At 40.3% G+C, this 24,260-nt stretch overlaps 1 protein-coding gene across 2 annotated transcripts in view; it reads right to left on the reverse strand.

Annotated features, from left to right (window-relative positions):
- Positions 1 to 798: 798 nt before the first annotated feature.
- The window catches only part of poln (polymerase (DNA directed) nu), an 81,486-nt gene continuing 58,024 nt past the window's right edge, over positions 799 to 24,260 (reverse strand). For both annotated transcript variants that reach the window (XM_087836724.1, XM_087836721.1), the window contains 8 exons: positions 19,515 to 19,626; positions 17,581 to 17,663; positions 13,876 to 14,007; positions 3,542 to 3,652; positions 3,317 to 3,395; positions 2,774 to 2,841; positions 2,262 to 2,323; positions 799 to 1,460 (listed from right to left, as the gene is read on the reverse strand). In XM_087836724.1, the coding sequence (XP_087692850.1) occupies positions 1,374 to 1,460; positions 2,262 to 2,323; positions 2,774 to 2,841; positions 3,317 to 3,395; positions 3,542 to 3,652; positions 13,876 to 14,007; positions 17,581 to 17,663; positions 19,515 to 19,626 (734 nt within the window). In that variant the 3' untranslated portion in view covers positions 799 to 1,373. The remainder of the gene's footprint in view (positions 1,461 to 2,261; positions 2,324 to 2,773; positions 2,842 to 3,316; positions 3,396 to 3,541; positions 3,653 to 13,875; positions 14,008 to 17,580; positions 17,664 to 19,514; positions 19,627 to 24,260) is intronic.

Below are 24,260 nucleotides of genomic sequence, written 5' to 3' on the forward strand. Positions count from 1 at the left end.
GGAATAAAACCAAAAAACAAGGGAAACTACAGGAATTTAAGTGCATGACAAGACACTACTCATGTTGGATCTGCTGGATGTTCCACATGCACCTTTGTCCCGACAACTCCTACAATTAGCAGACAACGTGATGTGACATTTCAAATGCATAATGGGGGGGGGGGGGGTGTTAGGCTTTGTTGATCTTGTCACAAGGCGTATGGTTCTGCCAGACACATTTTGCAGGCTCGAAGGGTCTTAATTGCAGGACACTATAAAAAGTGTCTAGCTGTGGCTGCCACAGATAAAGAAAGTCGGTCAGTGTGCCTGGAAGCCGCTGAATGTGCGCGAGCGCATTCATTTCGGCTGCACGGATGGAAAGTGTGGGTGTTGGTGGATGTGCGTGCATGTACGTGTCCATACGAGCATTTGTGGAATGTGTGCGTGTGTGAGAGAGAGAGGCAAAAAAACAAGACAAAAGGGGCGAGTGGGCTGGAGCCAAGTGAGCAGATAAAAGATGAGCTGCAGAGAGCGAAGAGCAGAGAAAAATTAGATCATCTGCTCTGAGTCACGAATGCAGCCAACACGAGGTGAAGTTTATTACACACAAGTGTCTCTGAACACATCGAAGCTTTGTTGTATTAAAACAGCAAAAGGTTTTAAATGCAGCTCATTTTTGTATTAATGCTTGATGTATGATTTATCCCTCAAAGGACTCGATAAACATGAATCCACGAAGAGGTTGCTAAAATGTAGCATGCAAATTAGCTTCAGAAATAAATGCATGAAAATGGGAGATAAACGGTGGGACCGGGAATATTACAGGAACATGTGAGGTTTATTAAACACACACACAAAAAAGACAAAAGAACAACAAATACAAGGAAGTCTTTTCTATAAAACACCACTGAGAGATAAAGAGGTTAACTACTTCTTTTTTTTAAAAAAAACATGAAACAATTTTATGAACCGATAAATATCACGCCCTCTCTTGAACATGAAGTGTTCACCTTGGCAACGACCAGAAAAACATCTAAGAAAATAGTGAGAAAACGGAGGAGGAGATGAGGAGGAGGAGAGGAGGAGGAGGAGAGGAAGAGGACAAGGAATCTTTTTCTGGAGGATGGAGAGAGAGAGAGAGCAAGAAAAAAAAACACCAAACTGGTGCAATCCAGTCTGAGGCTCCTGCCGTTGCCCCCGGATACGGATGGAGAAAAAGTAAGTGGGAGCTTCAGCTGGTTGGTTTCCATAGTGATGAGGATGCAGAACAAGTGAAGGGGTACAGATGAAGAGGAGACTATGAGGGGAAGAAAGGAGCTCATCGAAGGGGAGAAGAAGCAGATTCAACAGAGAGGCGTCGCCGTCGAGGAGGTGAAGGGAGGGAGGCGACGCGCTCAAAGAGAGGGGAACATTGGAGGGACGTCAAGCTCAGACATGGACCCCCAAGACTTGCCACTGGAGACTGCCACCTTCAGGGGCACCTGGGAATCACACAGATGAAAAGGAAGGGCGTTGGCTGTTTTTTTTAAAAATACATTTTTCTTTAACATGCACTAAACACCACAAAACAACAGCAAACAACAATATGCTCCTTTTTACCAAAACATGGCAACCCGTGTCCTAAATCTCAAACCTTCATAAGGTTTAAAAAGAACGCCCGAATTTTTATCTTCCAATATATCAGTAATTTATTCACGTCAGACTTTTTCACTAAAGGGAAAAAGCTGAAGAGATGTAGTGTTTACATGCGTAGCGTGATGAGTATATAAATGACGAATGAGTCCTGCATTTGCCTTTCTCTGATTGACTTCCAGAAGTCGGACACCGATTTACCGTTCAAGTGCAGTAGGTGCTGTTATCATTTTACTTAAAAATTCTTGAAAGACTGCAAACAGTACGTTCACATGCAGTTGTATCAAGGAAGTGCAGGAAGAGAGCAGCCAAATTAAAAACAGAAGGGGTCGTCTGGTACAAGGTTCCTTCTGATAGAAGTTCATTAAAATATTTTTTCAAGGCCTCTGAAGCATCTGACATTTTTGTAAATTTGAGCTTGTTTATTGCGAAACATGTTTATTCTATTTGGGCTTTCAAAAAGTGATTTGATTCAGAATAGTAGGACCCAGTGAGTTAGTTCAGTCTGTTTGCAGTAACCTGCTTACTGACTGCTTTAAGCCACAGTCCACTAGCAAGAAAATCTACAGTTTCCCATCAATCCTGCTCTCCACATGCCATGTGACAAGACCATGCCGCCATCTGATTTCAATTACACTTCTTTTACTCACTTTCAGATGGACTCCCAGATGATCAATGTGCTGTAGCGACTCCATGCTACTTCTTACCAGAGCTGCACAAACAAAATCTGTATTTATTTTTGAACAATAAAAAATAATAGTGCATAACAATTATATGTTAAAGCTTAGGAAACAAGATTTTAAGTCACTTAAAAAAATCTTTATTCAAATCTCAGAGTGATCTAAACACTACACTGTTTAAAACACCAACTTTACACATTTCAGGTATTTTCAGTGTTTTATATACTGTCCCCGCTGTGACATGGCTCCTGTGCACAATACATTAGTGCAGAGAGACGGCCCCGGAGACATTGTAACTGAGGCACAGACAATTGGCTGAAACATATAAAGTGAAACTAATAAACGGTTTTGTTTAAAGAAATAAAAGCATGCTGAAGCTATTGGACTGACCTTTATTTAAGTAAAACTTGACCTGGACCTTTTTTTTAATTGTCAGTGGCTGATAAAATGAATTTTTTTTACCTAATACTGAATTATTTTACCTGCAAACTGTTGCACATGGGAGTCCTCCACTTCATACAGAAGCTCATCATGGAGCTGAGCTATAAGCCTACACGCACACACACACACACACACACACACACACACACACAGAGTAAACACCACTGTGGCTATTAAAGCTACTAAAAATAAAGAATGTGGCATCTGACTGTTTCAGCAGACTCCCCCGTTTACTTCGCACACTGCTCTGTAATTTTGTTATATATTGGCTTTTGCTCCAACTTTGTTTACTCCAGCTGATTGTTTGGCATCATTACCAGCATTAATCCAGGATCATGCCTCATCTCTACAAATGTAGCTGGCTGGTAAACCACAGCATGTCGTTTGCGTGTTTTGGTAAGACAAGCTCTGTCAGATCTCCTGCATAAATATGGAACATGAGCAAGTTCTGATTGTGTAGATTTAGAAAGACGTGCGGTATGGAGAGCCAACACGCATTTGCGTATTTTGTCTCGTTAAAGGAGAGAGGAGATTTTGGTAGTCTGTGCATCTTTGGTGAGCAGTGCCGTGTTTAGAGGTGGTACCTGGCAGACAGCGAGCTGGAGGAGGAGACCAGGTTAAAGATTCTGATCATGGCCATCTTACAGAGATCCGCAGCAGAACCTGTACATACAAATAAAAACACATACACAATAAACAAGAGGCAAACCCTCCAGGTCAGAGAAGCAGTTTGAAAGCCGACTTCACAGGTGAAATATAAAGAGAAGCTGAGAAAAGCATACACAAAGAGTGCTAATCAGTCTTCCTACCCTGGACCACAAAGTTGACAGCTTGCCTCTCAGCTTGCATGCGGATGGCCCAGTCTGGGGAGTTGATATTGGGGAGGTTCCGTCTGCGACCCATAATAGACAGCACATAACCTAAAAGAATTGAAAAAATGAATATTTAAATGGAATAATTAATAATGATTTTTCTAAGAATAGTACATTACTTGCTCTGGTTTCCTTGGAAGATATAGTATTTTTTTTAATACCAAAGATCTGATGATCAGGAGGTGTGTGTTAACACAATGGACATCCCAGCAAATTCACCCCAAGGTCAGAGCATGGAGTGCTCAGAGAGACTGAAAACTCCTAAGAGCTAGATGCAAAACTCTACAGGCCTCAGTCACCAAGTTAAAAATCTAATGACAGAAAAACAAACAAGTATGGTGCCAGCTGCCAGGAGTCATGTGAAGTAAATGTATTTATTCATAGGCTCATTTAAAAACGTTGATCAAAGTGCTGTACAGATAAAAGATTAATTTGAATAAGAATTGTATTTGCTCCTTGTGGATAAATTCAGTTGTTTTTGTTTGAGGATAAAACATCATAATAGCAAGTAAAAAAAAACAAACCATCAACTACAAAACACAGGTTTAAATGCCAAATAGTAAAAATGAATTTTCAAATGGGTTTTGACAATGTGTTGGTGAGGTCCCAATTTGAAAGGGTGGATGTTCAGTTTAGGTGTAGCTACAAAAAGCTTCTCTCTAAAATGAACACAGCACAAGACGTCTGGAACAATGACATGAACACACAATGATGCAAAGACCACATTTGGAGAAAAGCTCAGCATATGAGCACAAACACCACTGGCTGTCAGCGCGGTGGTGGAGGGTGATGAATGATGTGAGAGACCATTCAAGTCACAGAGAAAAAGATGAATTCAAGTTATTTCTGCTACAGGTGGTTATTTTTCTGGTTCTTTACATACTAGAAAAATGCTACCTCAGTATAATCATTCAAATGACAGAGGAAAAAACAGACATAGCTACCTTGGCCTGGGGTTTCCTTTACTTGGTATCCACAGAAATCATAAATGTAACATTCCCTTTGTGTAGCAGCGTTGTACTGACAACGGTTAATGCAGCCAAACCAAACAATATTTTTTGTTTATTTCATGTTTATTTTATTCCTTGTAAAATCACAGAGACGTCATAGTTCACAAGTCAACTGTGTCAGCTGTGTTGAAGCTGCAGATGTGTTAGGCTAGCAGTGGCTAATAACACAACCTAAAGCTTTGAGCCTCAAAGAGAGAGCTGCAGAGATGAGGAGCAGTCTGAACTGATATATTCACTTCTTTCTAAATCCACACACAACTTTTATCTCCCACGTTTTCAAACTTGCAGCCATCAGCTCCAACTAATACTGACTTAAGAGACATCACTTTAGGCAAATGATCAAAATCTGAGCAGCTCCCGCTGGAGAAACAGAAGGCTTTTTACAGCCCAAGATCTACAAACAGATGGATGCAAGCAGACCTGCAGACGAAGAAAAATGCCAAAAATGGTGGAGTTTTAAAGCGTGCTGTACACTCGATGACCTGTCAAGAAGCAGATCATCATCCAAAGCTAAAAAAACCCCTTCAGTCTTCGACCCCCCCCCCCAGTAACAAAAGCTATTTTAACAACTATACTGAAAGATTCATTTACAACCACGTTTATACAGCTATAATTTTACATGATCAAACCTGCACCATTTCATCCATTTATGAGAAATACTCTAGTCTAAAATAATCTAAGGTCAGTAATTATGGTTAATTATGGTCGGTAATTAAGTGTTAAAAAAAACAAACTGTACAAAGAAAATTAGATTTATTGAGAAAATGATCTTTGTTTCAAAACCAGAAACAAAAACAAAAACAAAAAAACCCTCAACTTTAAAACATAGGGGATCAGAATTTAGCATAAACAACACGAAAGCATGGATCCACCCAGGCTTAAATTACCACTTCAGGCTGTTGGGATATTTTCTTGGCATATCTTTGGGCCCCTTAGTACCAACTGATCATGATTTAAATACCACAACCTACCTGAATATTGTTGCTGACCATGTCCATCCCTTTATGCCCACAGTGCACCATCTTCTGATGGCTGCTTCCAATAGGATAACACACCATGCCACAAAGCTTAGATGATCAAACACCAGACACAAAAATATTTAGATTATGGAAATACCTGACAATCTGTCAAAACCTACTATGAAATAGTTACAAACAAATCCTAACATCAAATCCTCTAATGTAAAAAATAAACATCCATAAAAAAAAATCCAATTTCCATTAGTGTGGCTACACCAATCTCTGCCATCAACCATTTATTAGCTATATTAAAACATATTTTAGGCTTTAAATATCGACATTTAGACAATGACAATTTTATTTATATAGCAAATTTTATTAGATGCAAATTCAACTCAACTTACAAACTTGTGTAAAACAAGTTACCAATGTTGAGCACCTGTGTAAAAACTTTGCAGGTTTATGATGCCTTAAGGCAATAAAACCCCAGCAAAATATAACAAAACAAAGAAAACAAAACAAAACAAAAAACACCAGTGATTTTGTGTGAAAAGCCATTTGTTGATAGAGCATTACAGGTGATTATGATAACAGCAGGCTTACAAAGACACACGCAAACGGCCATCCGCACAAAAACACCGACATCCAAACGAGTCGCACCGTAAAGAAAAGAGAAACACACACATTCCTAGAAAAGTGACACGAACACACAAAGGGCAGCAAGAATGTGCACTGATGTGATACGTACATAATACACATTATCATATGCAGGTATGCAACACACACACGTGCGGCCACACTCACACACAGTGGGCCAGAACATTCCACTAACAGGACAATGGAGCAGCCAAATCCCTCTGATATCCCTTACTATGAGCTAATCCAGCTAGGACATGAAACCTGAATGACCCTCTTCCCTGAACGCACACACACAATCCCGCACACAAGCATAAATGCGCTGGAAACAAGTGCTCTACAGATAGCGACAAACATTAACACTCTGCTCATTGTGAACTGACCCGTGACACATGCATGTGACCTTTATCCCCAGGTATGGTGGTGAATCATACTGGAATGTGTTTGTTTTCATTCCCAACAGGCTGTGTTTTTCCACTGAGAGTGACACAGGCCAGTGTTTTTCAAGTTCAGCCTGTTTGTGTGGTCAGCCTTTTGGAAGTGTTACGGCAACATCACAGAAATCCACAGCTGGGTAACCATGCTGTAGTATAATTAATATCTGGTTGTAAATATATGCTGTGTTATTTCATAATTCATCACCATCCTCCAAATCAAATTAATATTTATAACAAAAACATAAAAAATGAGTTATAAGAGCCCATTCAGCATTAACATTATAGTCAACAAAGGCTGCGCTTCCATGCACCATAACAATGCTTAAACTAAAACTGTTTGACAGATTTTGAGTTTCTGCCATTCAAACACAAACCCACGCAGTCCTAATGAAGCAGACTAGTTAAGGGTTAATGAACAACACTTACAGTGGGGTTTTTTTATTTGTTACTTTAATTGTTGCCTTTTGTTGCCAGCAAACAGCTGCTCTTTAACAAACCCAACATTTACAATGCAACATGGCGTTTTAATTTGTTGTTTTTTCCTGCATAGAGGAGTATCTGGACCTCCCCAAAGAGCTTGTACCAAGAGACAAAGCATGACCAGGAGTGTACCTAGTTTTAATTTATTTTCACAAATCGGGTTACAATCATTCAGCTACTACAATCTTTGCAGATTGATTGTGCTTAAAAAGGTAATCACCCCCCTAAAGACCCATTATGAGTAAAAAACAGCTTGAGATACATTTCTGAGTAACAGATCAACTGGAGTCCAATATTTACTGTTTTAGCTTAGCCAGTTATTGGTCATTACCAACACCTAAAGAAGCATTTTTTTCTAGCTGATAGATTTTATTTTTGTACCCGGACTCTTGCCTTCAGCTGGGACAGGCTCCAGCTCCACTCCGACCCTGATAAGCAGAAGAAAATGGATCTACCGATGGATGAGCTTTTAATTATGTTTACCTGGTAATTGCTAAGCACGGGTGTCTGCACGTGAAAGCTGTTAGGGTAGATAATGTTTAAAGTTAACTTGAGGAGTAGTTTAGTTTAGTTTTGATGTTCCAAGCACATCAATAAAAACGCAAAACTCATAATCCGAAAGTAACACTAAGTCCGTGAAAACGCAAGCAACAAAACAAACTACAAAAGCACCAGACACATGATGATATAACAGCCACCAAAGAAATGACAGGATTGTTTATACACACACTGCTTGAGGACTGAACACAGGAGGGTAACAACTAACAGCTTAACCAAATCTAAATAACTACACAGAAGAAGTAAAACTCAGAACCAGGGCCGTGCAGAGAGGTTTAAAGGGGCGGGTGCTCAAAGTTAAAAAGGGGCACATTGAACCAGGCTGAATAACAACAACACACATTCATCAAGAATCTAATATGGGAAGGGCAGGGCTGTGTTGATCTGAGACTGTAGACAGTAAAAAGTTCATAGGAGAGATGGTAGCTGATTAAACAAGTATCATGAGATAATAACAAAATGCAAAGATTGGTGACAGCGCTTGGAACCATAAGGCAACAAAAAACTGTGAGAAATAATTTAGGCTCTGCCTGTGAATCACTCTTTGCTTCTCTTCTTCCTTCCATCATTTCATATATCACTCTCCACTTGCTGTCTATCTGAGAACAAGGCACAACTTGCTATTGCAATAAACTATAATCTAATTATCCACACCTAACAACTCTTGCACTTAATCTATAATAAAATGATGACAGAAAAATGTTATAGCACTGCCTTTAGTAGCCTCACACAGCTCCTACTGTTTCCTCCTCATGTCCTTACCAGGCATGTCTGGACATTGTTATATCATGAGTAATATATATATTTTTAATCCATCTAAATAAAACACACACATGCACGCACACACAGTGACATTTTAGACCTTCTTCAGAATACTGTATACACTATGGGCATCACTGTGCTGATCCAGAATCCTTACATTATTATTTATTACTGGAGCTACAATAATAAAGCAATGAGGAGGGGGAAGTAATAAATATGAAATAATGTATTTATGATTCCATTTGTTTCACTATCCACTCTGTGCAGGGGCAAAGCTTTTTTAAACTGTAGAGATACAATAATTTTACTGCTGTAAAAACCAAATTTTGTCTTATTTAAAATATAAATCTAATATAATCTGCTTCTTAATGTATGTTCTTTAAAATACAGCGTGTGTTTTTTAATATATTATAATTATAATAATGCATAATTATGTGGACATGCATATTAGATCGTTTTTTAGTGAAATATAATCCCTCCAGAAAGGCAGGAAAAGCCCGGAAACTTCCTTTAAAACTAAATATGTTCTAAATACTTTAAAACTAAATATGTTCCCTAAAACGGTGACAGAGCTACAGACCCATGACAGCCTTACACAGGTAGCCAGCAGCTATGACCAGCACTACCTGTGCAGTTAATAAAAGGACAGGTAATGTTTGTCGCGCTGTTGCAAACACAGCACGCTCGTTTGTTTCAGTTCGTCAGTTGCAACAAGACAGTTTACCAACGTGTACGTAATAAGCTAATACTCCTGTGTGCTATACACTACAGTGTACGCTGTACACCTACTTACTGGTTTTGTCGCATCAGTCTGTGTCTCTGAGTTAACTTGTGTTTCTCCTACAGCTCCGGACCGCTAAAAATGCGGGTGCTCTTTGTGAGCTCGTTCCCGGCTCGTAACCAGCGCGTTCTGCCGTCAAGGGCCATCATTGGTTAAATGTGATCATGTGACTGATGCAAGCCAGATCCTTTTATTTAGCAAAACTGTGATTAATAGTTAAATATTATTGTTGAGGGGCACAGACAGGACTCCGCACGCACACACACATTAAAAAAAATAAATAATTTTTTTTAAAAAGTTGCCTTAACAAAAGGGCACTTTGGGCACCCATCAGGAAAGGGGCGGGTGCTCAAGCCCCTCTAGCCCCCCCCTCTGCACGTGCCTGCTCAGAACAACAAATGGGAGATAAAACCTGAAATGGACAACAACTGAAACAAGGTAATGTAGAAACATGAGTGAACCAACAGATGAAGAAACACAAAAAGATGAGACAGAGGAGGGGGATTACTGTAACTACAATGAGAAGACCCAAGGATGAGAAAATACATAGAACTAAACTCATCCCTAAAAAATTGTAAAAAAAAAAAAAAAAAAAGAAAAAAAGAAAAAAGAAAAAAAAGAAAGAAAGAAAGAAAATAGAAAAAAGAAAAAAAAGTGAGACTACTGACTGAGACACACGACAGCAAACAAAAGGAGCCCTGGGGAAACTAAACACATAACAAACTCCATAAACACCATCTAGAACTCGACTGTAGCAAGAAAATAAAACTCAAAACCTAAAGCAACCAAGAAAAAACGGAGAACACAGACTCACGGTAGGGCTGTTCGATATAACGATACATATCAGATGACGATATAAAAACGTCTTTTTTCGTTTGTTTCGTGGTGTCGCAAAATAAACTGTTTACGGCAATATTTTTTCATCGTTTTGATGGTCACTGTAGTGGCTATATTAATTTCTTAAAGTTCTCTGTTTCTCTTATATTTAATATAACCACACTACTGACGGACAAGCACCTGTTTTTATGCATTGTCGTTAGCAACAACGACGGTAACACCATCACGTGTCCGCTTGTTTATGTTCCACATAAACCTTTCACAATAAAGCTCAAGATCCTGTTGAGACTTTTCAAAATAAACTGAATCACGTGAAAGAGCAGATTATTTACGGATGAGAAGTAAAAAAGAGCCGCCAGGTGCTAAAAAATAAACCTTAGACTCAAACTTTAGAACAGGCTTTTCCCCGCAGCACGCCGTGCAATAAATACGCACAAAGAAAACGGCGGCCGTCACAACTTATGCCTAAAAATGTATAGTTTCATGCATCTGTTAAAAGACTGGACTCCAGCTACATGACGCGCAGCTGGAAACACTTCCCGCAAGTCGAGCTGCCCGAGATTCACAGAATTTACAGAAAATGTTACATGTTTGTGATTTATATCGTTATCGGGACGATAGAATTGTTATATCATTATATAAGATTTTGGTCATATCGCACAGCCCTAGCTCACGGTGAAAAAAGACAGAACATTTGATTCTAAACAAAATTCAAGACATTGAAAGGTTAAAACTCTGGGACCATGACAAAGACAGCTACACAAAAAGGCAAAAACTGTAAGTTATAAATTATGTAAGACAAAGTGGGAAAACCTCTGTAGGCTCCATTACTCCATGTGATCAGTCAAACTGTTATGTGATCAACTGTTGGTATAAAAACACAGCCTATAACAGCTTTACTCATATATAAAACAACTCTGAATAACTCTGAATATGAATCTGATTTTTATTTCAGTTTAGGTATGAAAAATATTTTAATATTTACTGACAACAGAAACGATTTTATTGGTACTGATTGTGGTGACGTTGCCTAATGTTTTCAGCTTAATCTTAAGGTTTGATCATGTAAAATAATTAATCCCTGAAAGGTTTTCATTATTTTATCACCACAGCACAAATCTTTCTCAGTCATTTCAGACCCCTGTAGGTTTTAATCTATATCACATATTATTATTATCATGTTGCAACCATCTAGCGACAGGCTAAAATGACCTTTTTTACCATTTGTGCACCTATAACACCTTATAAAAGCAGCGTATCATTATTATTTCATGGCAATAACATTTCAGTTCTATCCACAAAAGGTGATGTTTTGACATAGTAATGATATAATGATATATTATGATGTCAATAGGTTTCCCTGCAATTACCTTGCAGTGGATTAAAACAACCTGTTTTTGACCTAAATCGTCAAAAGCGTTTTTGAGCAGGCTTGAACAGTTCACACTATACTGTAGCATCAACATCTACTAATTATAAAACATTTGTGAAATACATCCGCCATAAATTGAAAATCTCAAAATATTGGTGAAGTAGTATTTCAGGATTAAACTTATCTGTGAGTTACGTAGTTACTGAACAAAAGCTGTGTGCACAGCTGAGAGTGGCAGCCATTTGAGACTACATGTGCAGAGCATGAAATGTGAAATGAGCTGTGAAACAACAGCTTCCTTTTATTTTATTTATGACAAGTATTTCACAGTTCTACTGTCTGCAGGAGAACTGCACGCACCTGTGCATGAACAATAGGACATCGCAACAGGACGTCTTCATGAGAGTGTTTTCATATCCTTGCATAGCTAGTCCTCCCTATGTCAGTGTAGCCTTAAGAAGGCTTCACTGTTTTTTGTGATCTCTGTGATTCCCCACTGTTCAAAAGAAAAACAAAACACAACTTCCACCTGCTTTCATCTTTTCATCTCAGGAATAATCTGAAGTATTTCAATAAGTGCACGATGTGAGGAACGACAGCAGAGGCTTACCCACAGTGGTGGCAAAGAGTGTCAAACAGAGTGTCAACCATTATGAGAAATGCAGCTGTGACTAAATCATTTTTGTGGTTTGGCATAAACAATCAAAACAACCCTGTTTTTTCTTCATCTCTGCCTTGTTCCTTCTTGGCTGATGCCCTCATTTACTTCCACACAGCTCCTCCTTTTCTTGCCCCTCTGAAATTACGCCGACACCGTGATGCTGACCTCGCCTTCGTATTGCCCTTTCCAATACATTTTCAGCAAATAAGACAGCAGATGAGGTTGCACTGTTCACCTCATCTCTGCTCAGTCAACATCCTTCTGAGCAAAACATCGTGGTGTCAGATCAGCTGTGCAGAGCAGGCGAGAGGCTACAGCACATATTAATCCCTGCTCCCTGAGTCACAGCACAGCAGCTAAAACAGCCAGGGACTCTGGTGTAATACAGTATGCTGCCGCTGCTAGCATTGATTCAAGAAGGCTGTTTTATCGATCAGCTAACCTGCTGCTGTGGAATGAGGGAGGGGAAGAAAAGGGAAAGATGAAACATAAAGACGGTAGGACGTGAGGATGAAGAGAGAAAGGAACGAAAGAGACAGACGGATGGACAGGATGAGAGAGGGACACACAGACAAAGAGTGTGGGGCGAATAACTTCTAGAGCCGTCCCTGATGGGAGCATCACCATGGTGATGGGCTGAATTAAAGCCCCTGTTTGGCACATCATCGCTCTGCCCCTGAGAACGAGGAGGCTTCCACTGCGATCTCTGCACGGCAGTCTGAAAGAATGAGTCCATTACGGTGCTTCGATCGGCGCCCGTATTGCAGAAGAAAGGGGAAGTGATGAGCAGGTAGTGGGCCGTGTCACCAGTGCTGAGGGTGATGGAGCACCTGTCTGTGTGTAACGGCGTGTTTGTGGAAAAAAAAAAAAAAGGTGTGTGCCGCTGCAGCTGGCGTGAAACACATCCACTGGTCTGACCTCATTTTTGATGTCTGCCACAAAATGAGGTTATTTTTCAACATTTATTAGACCAGATAAATGCTGTTTTTCTGCGCGGCCACAGCCTGACAAAAAATCTGAAGCTGACATAGTGACACAGCTGAATGTTTCTCACTGATGTCGGCTAATTTATCTGGTTTACTCTGTAATTAGCTAGTGTTTTTCTTAGCGAGGGGAAAGTCAATATAGCACACATAAGATAAAGTTAAGAAGGGATTAGATCCTTGGCTGGAGGGCGAGATTAGCTCAAACAGCAGTCAGTGAGTGTCAGAAGGTCTGTTCTGAAGCATCCCGCCCCCTGTTCACGCTTGGCTCATGCACTATGCGCAATGAGGGTTAAAGTGCAGACTTTACACTATTTTGTGTGCGTGTGTTCAAGTCTCAAGTGTGCTGCGCTGGCAGTTCGGTCAGAATATAAATAAAGGGTCTCATCTTAACCATCAGATCCTCCAGCCCCTCCCCTCTTATTCACCCCGTCCCCTTCAAGTATTGACCCAGGGCAGTTCGTCTTCTTCCTGCCAATACAAGCACATCTCCAACCCATCCAGCACATCTCTTCATCTCCAGCCAAACAGACACAAATCCACAGAGGGTGTGGATGCTTAAGAAACTGCTATGCATGTCAAAAGTGCAGGCCTAATCAGACTGACACACACAAACGCAAACAAACCAACAAACACTTTTAATTTTTTCTTTTACTCTTGACTCTACCTGTTTATGCTATGACTATATTTCTACTGAGTTCTGTGAAGTAGCTTCTTACCTTTCAGGAATACATATTCGTTAACCTTGAGGCAAGCTTATTATTAGATACAACACGACTGTGAATGGACACAGACCTTGTTTGTGGCTCTGCTGGATGGTTCTCTGGATGAAGCCCTGGACATCTCTGTAGGTCTGGAGGAAGCGATCCTGGAATTGGCTGGCCTGCTCACTGCTAACCCCCAAGATACCCGACAGACGCTTGCGGCCTACACGTGATAAAACGTATCAGGGAGGAGGAAACAAACAGTTCAGTCAGAAAACTGCGATCTATGAAATTATTGATTTATTACAGCAGCAGGAGAGCAGAAGTTACAGTTTGGCGTCTAGGCTGCGAGCTCATCACTCCCCACAAACATAACACATATCAAACTGGCGAGTGATGAATAAAATATCCCCCCCGGAGCATGCAGGCAGGCAGCAATGCAGGGCAGCAGTGGTGCTGACATGCCGGTGGAGAGATGGGATATTTGAGAGGATGTGTTTAGTCTATGATGTCAGGAGACTCAGGTGTGTTAGGGTGTATGATGCAGTGTGCATTTCTCATATGTTTTGAATTGGGCATGATGTAAAATACATACATGTATAATCTGAGTAACGTCTGGTAAATGCAGTGATTAGCTTTGTGACATTATTCGCTTCCCTTGGATTTCCTCTCACATGCAGATTACTTGGAAGATGTATTCTCTGCAAGAAGAGTTTAACAGGTGGTGCTGATCACATTCACCTAAGTGGAGATAATTATAATTATTAGAATTCCTGTCCAAAAATGGTGGTGACAGATAGGTGAGGCCTGAGGCCGAGAAGTTGAGAGGAGCTAAGTGAACAGAGGACAGACTGGACCAGAGGGCAGGAGAAAGGCAAAGGAAAAAAAGTAGAGCAAACTGAGGAGTGGGAGGATGAAAAGGACAAGATAAAAGATCACTGGGAGACTTGGAGGTGAGTATTTGTGTGTAGAGATGAAGACTAGAACACAAAAACCTAGTGTGGATGTGTTACCTCAGGAGGTGTTAAAGGTGTGCAGCCTGTAGCATGAGCACAGGAGCAGGGCCCGAGCAGAGGAGTGTAGAGGGTTTGCTAATGGGCAACACAGTTACTATGTGTGTTTTTCAGTGATGGTGACAGTGATTAAAGCAGGGACTCAAAATCACAACAATCACGTGACAGAAAACACACAGCCCTATTGTGTTGGATGTGTAGGATGTCTGACTTCACAGAGAAACATTAACTGTGATTGCAGCTTGACTATTGAAATGAGAAATATTTCTTAAAATCTGGATTCCTTGAAATAAATTTGAAATAAAGTGGTTTAATACACCCCAAAAAACATATAAAAGGCAGTAATTTTGACTTAAAGCACATCAGGGAGAGAATGTTTACTGGGTAGCAGTGTGATACAAGGATCTGGTCAATTACACAATTTAGATACTTTAAATTCAATAAAATTAAATAAAATCAAATAGACTTTTACTCAATATTAAGTCTGTATTTGCATTGACTGGCACATTTATGCAGGAAAGAATATATATATATTTAGGTTTTTTCTATTGACATAAATACTATAAAATATACAAATACCTATATCGTGCACTTTATTTTTGGAAAGTTGGCCACCCAGAGTGAAATAGGTAAAATATTAAAATGTATATGAGTTGGTATGCCTGTATTGCAGGTAAACAGTTTTGTAAGGAAGTATTTTCAGAAATATCCCTGGTTACCTGGTTTTTAGCAGGCGGATGTTGGATAGATATTAATTTAGAAAGCCCCCTGCTGGCCATTATAAAGAATGCAGGTTTAAGTCGCTTCCACATTGGCATCTTTTATGTACAGTCTACAGTCTATCCTACCTTTTATCTGTCAGCATCATTGCGTGGCCTTCTTATTTGTGGCCCCACTCTATGTATGTATGTGTATGGCTGAGCCCCTCCTCCCTGACCCGATTATTGTCTTGTTGAGCAGGATTCTTTTAGTATTCTGTAACCATAGCAACACATCCCTCCATGAAGAGCCGTCTGTCTGCGTGGATCAGCGGCTCCTTACATTCCTCTTCTTGTTTCCCTCTCGGCCCCGCCTGCTTCTTTGCCAATGCATTTCCCCTACATTACCCTCTGCACAAATCGCCACATTTTCCCCTTTACTCTCTATTTTGTTCATCTGACTACCCGTTCTCACGCTGTTGCCCTCTTTCAAACACTCAATACTGACTCTGCATTTTTTCTTTAACCTTTTCCTGTGCGATTTGTCCGTGCATGTTTTGCCTCGCACGCATGTCTCACATGAGTAGCTTTGATATGTGCCTCTCATTGTTGTTATTGTTAAGGCTTTATTGAGTTTACAAAAACTGATTCATTTAGTATCGCGTGTCTGAGAGTGACTGTGTTTGAGCTGTGAGTCCAGCTCAGACTGAAATGCCACAGAACAATACACCATCAGATTGAGAGTGTTTTTTAATGAAGCATATTCAGTCCAAAGCATGAATCTTAAATGCAGATTCTGTGTTTCAGATCATTGTCGTGATATTGTCTAACAAATCCACAGGAGCAGTAGCTCAGTTAGGTCCAGTATAGTCAGAATAAGATTGTTATTTCCAACTACATAATTCATGTTTGGTGAGACATGATCATCTTTCCATGTGCAAACACAGAATACTGGAGACAGACAGAGCAGCAGCAAGACCACTGTACAGAACAGAGCACGCAACATTAATGACAGACTTTACACTAAAAAGAATGATGGGAGGGGCTGGGGTGGGTTGCAAAGTGGCTTGCAGACCAACGCAACCTCGAGGTGGTTATGATGACAACAAGATTAAATAGTTTAACTTTATTTTACTCAATGTTGAAAGTAATATTATTTCATTTATCTTTTTTTGCTTTGTCCTAAAGTCAATTATATTGTTTTATTAAGTAAATTTTTTCATGTCCTACTTTTGGTTATGCAGCTTCAGTTAAATCTATAATATTCTTGATCCACAGATAGAGAAACATGCTGAGCCAGGACACCAGTGGAGCATATTCTCTACCAAGTCATCTGGATCTACAACAAAACTAAATCAATTCTTTCTTTGTCCATGCTCCACCTCTCCAACAGCTTCATGACACTTATGGCTCAGACGTTCATGTGTAATCCTGATGACAAGCATACAAACAGCAGATGTTTCAGACACCAGAATCAAACAAGCAAGCTCCTGTGACACTGATCTGTGGTCACGTGTGTCCATGTTCATAAGAAAATGCACCTGTGTGTGAACCATAAATGGGTCACAAGTCACACAAACAGGTCTCTTTAAACTCCACATGGCTGTTTTATGTATTTATCTTCCTTTCAGCTCTTTTCTGTCTATTTTTATCTTTCTCTATCCCTCCATCGCCCATCCCTTGATTCAGGACTGTGATTCAGTACATAAAAGGAACAGGAAAACAGCTACAGATGTCCCAGAAGAAATCGCTGGACATTTCTGAGTAAACACCAAGGAGCAACCTTCAGAGGTGGAAAACAAAGACAACGTAGAAATAACAAAAACTGCAGTTCCTCCATGTGCCGCTTAAAGCTGGCTTCAAAAAAACAAAGTTGATCCGCACAGAATGAAACTGCAGACTCTTCTTGCTGTTTTTCTTTCACTTAAGTGCTGCACAGCACTCTAAATTATCTATAATGCCATTTACCTCTTTAAACTATGAACTGCTTGCATTTCAAAACCAACGACACTTAAACCTGTTATGCTTTCATCATTTGTCCTATTCATTGACAAAACCACTTTTCTGTGAGGTGTTTGTACTCACCTGCTCCATAAACAACAGAGTACACAACGCGCTTGGCATGCTCTCTGTCCTCAGATGTCACCTCTTTCTCACTCAACCCCTTCCTGAGAGACAGATTCAGAGAGAGCGAGAGATGCATTATTCCATTAGTGACAAAAATTTCACTAATATTTTATCCATTTTCACTGCTGTGGAAGTGAAGAGTTATGATTTAAAGTCCACTGAAAACACCAAAGTGATACTTGCTTTTAAAGAAAAACTGATGTTGCAATAAAATAAGACTTTTTGTTTTAAAGACAAGTAAGAAAATGAAGTCTTTGGCTGACAAGTATTAAACATTTATAAATGAAAAGATGGCTACGACTAACGAGGGATGTGGGGTAAGATTTCTGTCACCAAACAGAGATTAAATATTGTTCAAGCTGATTGAGGTGTTATTGGCAGCAATAACACTCGGCAGAGAAAGTGAAAAGACAGAAAGAGTAAGGGCAAAGATAAAAGCGAGAAAAAGCCCATCAGGCAACAGATTATAAGAGCAAGAAAGAAAGTGCAGTGTGAGATGTAGACGTTAAAGCCGCATAAATACAGAAAGAACAGAGGCTGCAGGAGAGGGGAAGACAGACAGTTATGTAATGTGACTTGCAGACAGCCGTAGTACTGGGGATCAGACTGGGTGGGATGACACGTCTGCAAAGTGGCATTTCTGGAGGGGCTGACAGGGAGCTGCCACAGCTGATCAGTGTTGAAGGAGTGCCCCACACATACCCACACTACAAGTCTGGTGAGCTTCAGTGCCAGCCTTGCATAATGACATGTGACTTCTTAGATATGATGACAGTACACTAAAATACCTCTCTGCTGTTTTCTCTCTGTGGCACACACACATGCACAGATATTTATCTGTTAAATGACATGTGTGGGTAAATGGGGGTAACCTATGAGGTCCAAAAGTGAGCATTATCCTCCAATGACATCTGGCTGAAGAAAAAGCTATTCTGGATTTTCATTGCCCCCTGCTGGAGTGGCATCAATGCACTGAGTAAAAAAAAACTGCAAAAATAAGTGCCTTTAATTTGTTGCAAGGCTAAACAACAAGCAGAGCAGCAAGTTGTCCTCTTAAAGAAGAAGTCCACATGATATTCAATCAATTCCTTTTGTAATATGACAAAAACAAAAACAAAAAAAAGTCCGGTAACAGCTCTAATCAGAGAAAGCAGAGGAACATTACTGTGCTTTAGCTGAATGGTGGCTGAGGCGAGGGTGAAATTTGACCAAATATAAGTAAAAATGAGTGACAGAAAAGAAAAGAGCATAACAACAACAGGAGCAACAGATATACATACACACCACAGTAAAAGCTGAGGGACAACTGGATGAGCAGAAGACTAATGATGCGATAGAAAGAGGAAGAGGTCTATAAGAGAAAGACACCGAGGTGGCGTAATCCCAGCGGTGCTGCGGTGACTCCAGTTAATTTGTTTAAAGGTGAAAGAGAGATAATGAAAGAGACACGCTGCAAAGCCTCAGAGGAGCAGTTAATATGGTAATCTGTTTAACCGGCGCCCTCTGACACACACCTGTCAGAGATGGATGACAGGAGTGTAGGTATGACACACACCATACACACATCATCAAAGAGACAGCACAGACCTGCACCAACACTCACACACACACACACACAAACTTCAAAAGCCCAACAATGTAATCAGCAGGATGACCATCCCTGGGGTGTCCTGCCCAGTGAAGAGAGACAGAAAAAGGCCGTTGGCATGGTAGTCATGGCAACCAGACTATTAGGATGTGAAGTGAAACAAGAGAGATTGGGAGGCAGAGAGGGAAGGAGAAACCCTGTATAGGACCAAAACTCACCTTGGCAAGTCGATCAAGGGAGAACCTGAGTGTGTGTGTGTGTGTGTGTGTGTGTGTGTGTGTGTGTGTGACTGATGGAGACCCACCACTGAGAGGCCAGCATTGTAAAGACGTCGGCCTGCGGGTTGGTAAAAATGCGAAGCAGCTCAGGGTCAGAGGACAGGTGAGCCAACAGACGCAGCTCCACCTGACAAAAGTCTGACACACACATACAAACACAAAGACACAGCCATGTTTATATTACTGCAGACAGACTATAACCCTGTACTTGCCTATTTCTGACTGCAACCTCTAATGAAACTCCTCAGATTTAAGGTTTAATTCTCTGTCCCAAAACACGAGTCGAGTCTGTGAAAGGAGATTTACTTTGTGTCCCCACAACATGAGTAATCCCAGTCCACAAACACATGCCTTATTTGGTCATCATCTCATCACAAAAGCTCCACAGAAAGCAAAAGGAAAACCTTTAGATTGTGAATTTTTTAAAAAGTGTTTGACATTTTGGGCAAAGGGCTTTTTCACTCGCTGGCAGTTTTGAAGATCAATACCACTTTCATGTCTGGATAGTCAATATACAGCTAGAGCCAGCAGTTGGTTAAAACAGCAAGTGTGTTTCCTTTTGAAGGTAACAACATCCTACCACCTCCACATGAAGTTACTCCCTTTTACTGTTCAAAAGTACTATACTGTATTATTAAACAGTATAGCATTCATATCACTTTTTTTTTTTCCTTTCCACATTAACACTACAATTAATCGGAGACATTTCTATCAGAGGAAAGTGTTACTGGTGCGAAAACTACTACTTTCTGTTCCCCAACCTGCCCTCCTGAGTGGAGCAATCAATACTGACACCAAGGACTAAAGAGCGAGAGCTTCCAGGAAGAAAAAAGAGCTAAAATAAAACTGTGTGCAGAACATATCTGTGTCTTTGTGAGCCACGTGTTTCTACCAGCTGTTGATGCCAGTGTTCGATCACCAAACCAAAATGTATATGTCAAAGTGCTGAGAGGAAAATGCTCTCATTTTTCCCTGGTGATTAAAGACACAGTTAAAGCAGCCACTCCACAGTCCTCCTGGGCCGTCTGCGGCACTGGTGGTGCCATAGAGGTTCCCGGCTGGATCCAGTTGGACCAGGAGGAACCCAGGGCATTTCATCCTGGTATCTAACAGAAGTCAAGCTACTGTTGATTAGCATGTGGAGGCCTGTGCTATCCCCCCAAAATATGCCTTTCCATACAATCACTGACTCACTGGTCATACATGATAATGGTGCTAATAGCATAACATTCACCGTGGCATCTGTATAGTCTTTCATGTCTGTCACACTTGCTCAGTGTGGACCTGCTCTCTTCTGAGACTGAAGAACCAGAGGCAGATCTCCCAGTTCTGGTGTTCCAGCCAATCACGATGCACGATTCTTATCTGTGAGCACAGGTCTTACTAAAGGACATCATGCCCTTCTTCTGTTCATCCTTGCACAAAAAAGCACATACTGGTCCTGTTGTTGTGTTGTCTTGTTGCCTCCCCACTGCAGCATTTGTCACTTTAATTTGCACCAGAACAGGTGAAATAGATTCACAATGGTTTCTAACTAACTGGACTGACTGATATTCCTGAAGTTTAACTGACTTTGTGTTATACTCTGATAATCAAGTGTTCCCTGAAATGAATCTGAGATAACCACTGAGAGTACATAAAACAGCAGTAGTCCGAGTTTGCTACTTACTTGACATTTGACTTCAGTAAACACTTTGCTGGTGAATTTATGACCTCAATTGCTAGTTTAAAAGTTAGGTTATAAAACATAACCTGGCTCTGATCCCCCAGTCAGAGCCGTTCCTCACTAAGAACATGTGGGTTTAAAATATAACAAAACAAAAAGATGGTTAACAATGTTCAAATCATGGCTTTAAAGCAAGACTTCTCAAACCAAAGGTGCATGTCACAGTCTCATATCCATCATTTATATACAGGCTATGGAGACAAGACAGACAAGGCAGCCAGATTTACAATCAAAGTTTTCAGTGTCTACTCATGTAAATCAAAAGAATTGATCCAGAGGCGCTCAGCACATTTACTGACCCTGACGATCTAATTTTAGCCAGATTCAGTGAGCGCTGAAAACCAGCTGGAACATCACAGAGAGCACCTAGAGAGATTTTGGGTTGGCACCTTGGATGGAAGTAATCTTTCTCCCATTATTCCTGGCATTACCGGCCTGGGAATAAGCTACTTATCTTACAAACATCTGCTTTATTGTTCTGATCTGGAAAACCACTGTGACTTAGTGCATAAGTTTCCACTTAATAGCACAGCCCTGAGCTTTTTCAGCCAGTACTTTAAAACTTTACTGTATGCAGGGGTCAAAAAGCTCCCAACGGGAGCTGACTTTCTTACGTGACAATGTTGCATGCTGCAATTACACTATTGTATCCTGCTCCCTAATTCTCCATAATGCCCCTAACAACAGGGTTTCTTGTGAATACATCGATTTGATTTCACAAGGCACTTTGATTTTATTTTCCATGTGATAGCGTAATTGACGTGATTTGGATCCATTTCACTGCATCCGCCTCAGAGTGAGCAAACTCTGCCACGTAAATGTGGGCTATTAGGGAAAGGACACGCAACTTTCTACATAAATGCTGTTATTAAAACCTGATGTGACTATGGGCAGCACACATTTAAATGTCACACTGACTATAAAGTATTTTAGTTCACATAATGGTAATTACATTTAGGCATTTGGTGAACGTGTCACCAAAATGATAAGGCCATGTACTGTGAATGACTTTCATGCTGTTTAAACTCATTGATCTCCCAAGAGAACTCACGAACTAAAGAACAAGCTAATATCGACCTACCGTGGTCACGGACAAAGTTTTAAATAAGTCACAGATGGCATCAGTCTACTCTAAATGCTTCGTTTCAAACTGTATATTTTACTTGTAGCTCTGTATGATGTCATAGGGAGGGATTGACGTGGCCACCTCAGGCTCACAGCTCTGTTATAAGACCATAAGCTTCACCCAGAGAAAAATGTTTTCTTCAATCTTAAAAAAGCGAAAACAGTATTTTAAATAAATCTGATTCTTACTTGTGTGTGTGTAAGGTCGGGAGGCGGGTTCATTCTACTGCAGGGCAACCTGTCACTGCATGTGGCGAATAAAATTTGAACTTGAACTTGAACTTACTTGCAATCCAAAATAGGTGAAACGCATATTTTTAAAGACTTATATTAGTCAAAAAAAATAAAAATAAAAAAAGTGACAAATAAGGTAGAGATAGGAGAGGAGTGAGTAACTGCAAAAGAGGAAAACAGTTTCAACTGCAGATCAGACATAAATACATGAATAAATAAACAAATAAATAAATAAAATACCTGAACTAAAAAGGCCTCTGACACCTGACCCATTTCAGAAAAGGCCTTTTCATAAGCAGAAAGATAACCAGAAGCTGAAACTACGGACAAACACAAAGAGTACACAACATGCGCACAGATGCAAACACAAACACACAGATCAGCATGTTAGGGCAAAGAGCCCTGTACTGACAGCTGCTCTCTTGTCAGTTTGGTAGATCTAAATTGAAACACCTCTTAAGATGTAGTCACACATACTCACACACGAGGAAACCCAAACACACATTTCTATTCACTCTGACAAAGCCACTGCAGTACATTACATTTACTGGTATTCCAACCAGACAGATCCCTTTCCTTTGCTTCCCTGCTCCAAAATCAAATTAAAGTCAACCAAATGTGGGGAAAAGAAACTGGAAACAGGCAGAGGAAAATCTACACTCAGGATAAAAATACCAGCTGCGGTAGGTTTCTGTTGGTGTATATGTGGATGGTATTCTGAGGATGAATATTTTATATCCCAGTGCATTAAAAATAAGCAGCATTAAATTTGTCATTACTGTGCTAAGTCTGACAGTTTATGTAATGCTGATTTCAGGTCAAATCATTCAGTCCTACAAAGAAGGGAAGGAATTTGTAATAGCCTCCCTCGACTGTTCAAACACTGATTTCCATTTAGCCAAGCTCCGAGTATAAATTGCAAAGGAAATTTTAAAAGGGATGGATAAAGGCAGAGACTCCAGGGGGCTGAATGAAGAAAAGAAAGCAGGGTGGAGGGGTGATAGTGAGGTGAAAGATGGAGGACAAGAGACAAGAGTTTTGGTTCTGCTGAGATGAGCGAGGGAGTTTCTAAAGATATCATCTCATTAATGTTTCATGAGCTCGATCACACTTCCTCCAAGCATGGCTGGCAGCCTAAGAAACATATTGCTGACCAGGATCCTTGTGTGTGTGTACGTGTGTGTGTGTGTGTGTGTGTGTGTGTGTGTGTGTAAAGAGAAACAGAAAGGAGAAGAGAAGAGAAAGTTTCTGGGCTGATATTATAGAAATATATGCAGCTAGTATGAAACACGTGAATCTGTGATCCTGACTTAGCCTGTGTGTGGTCTATATATGTTCTCCAAGGCCTGCAGTCAGGAAACCTTGTATCGATCCACACAGAAATAACCCTGACAGACAAAACGCTTCTCTTTACCTCAACCCTGCTTTGTTTCTACAGCACTGCACCCACCAGTTGTGCAAGAAGCTAGTGAGAATTTGACATGACTTAAACATTAATATGGACAGCAGAAGAGAAAAGGAACTCAGTAGTAGTGTCATTAGTTTTTCATGATTTGGAATACATTTTAGAAAGAGAAAGCTGCTGATATTTTTAAATATATATTTTTTTGTACTCTGAGGACCACAAGGTGAGTGCCATTTAGTCCCAATATGTTAAAAAAAGGCAGACATAAAGAATAGAAACTAG

Source organism: Neolamprologus brichardi, chromosome 3 (assembly GCF_056152115.1).
Source record: "Neolamprologus brichardi isolate AB-2024 chromosome 3, ASM5615211v1, whole genome shotgun sequence".
Classification (NCBI taxonomy): Eukaryota; Metazoa; Chordata; class Actinopteri; order Cichliformes; family Cichlidae; genus Neolamprologus; species Neolamprologus brichardi.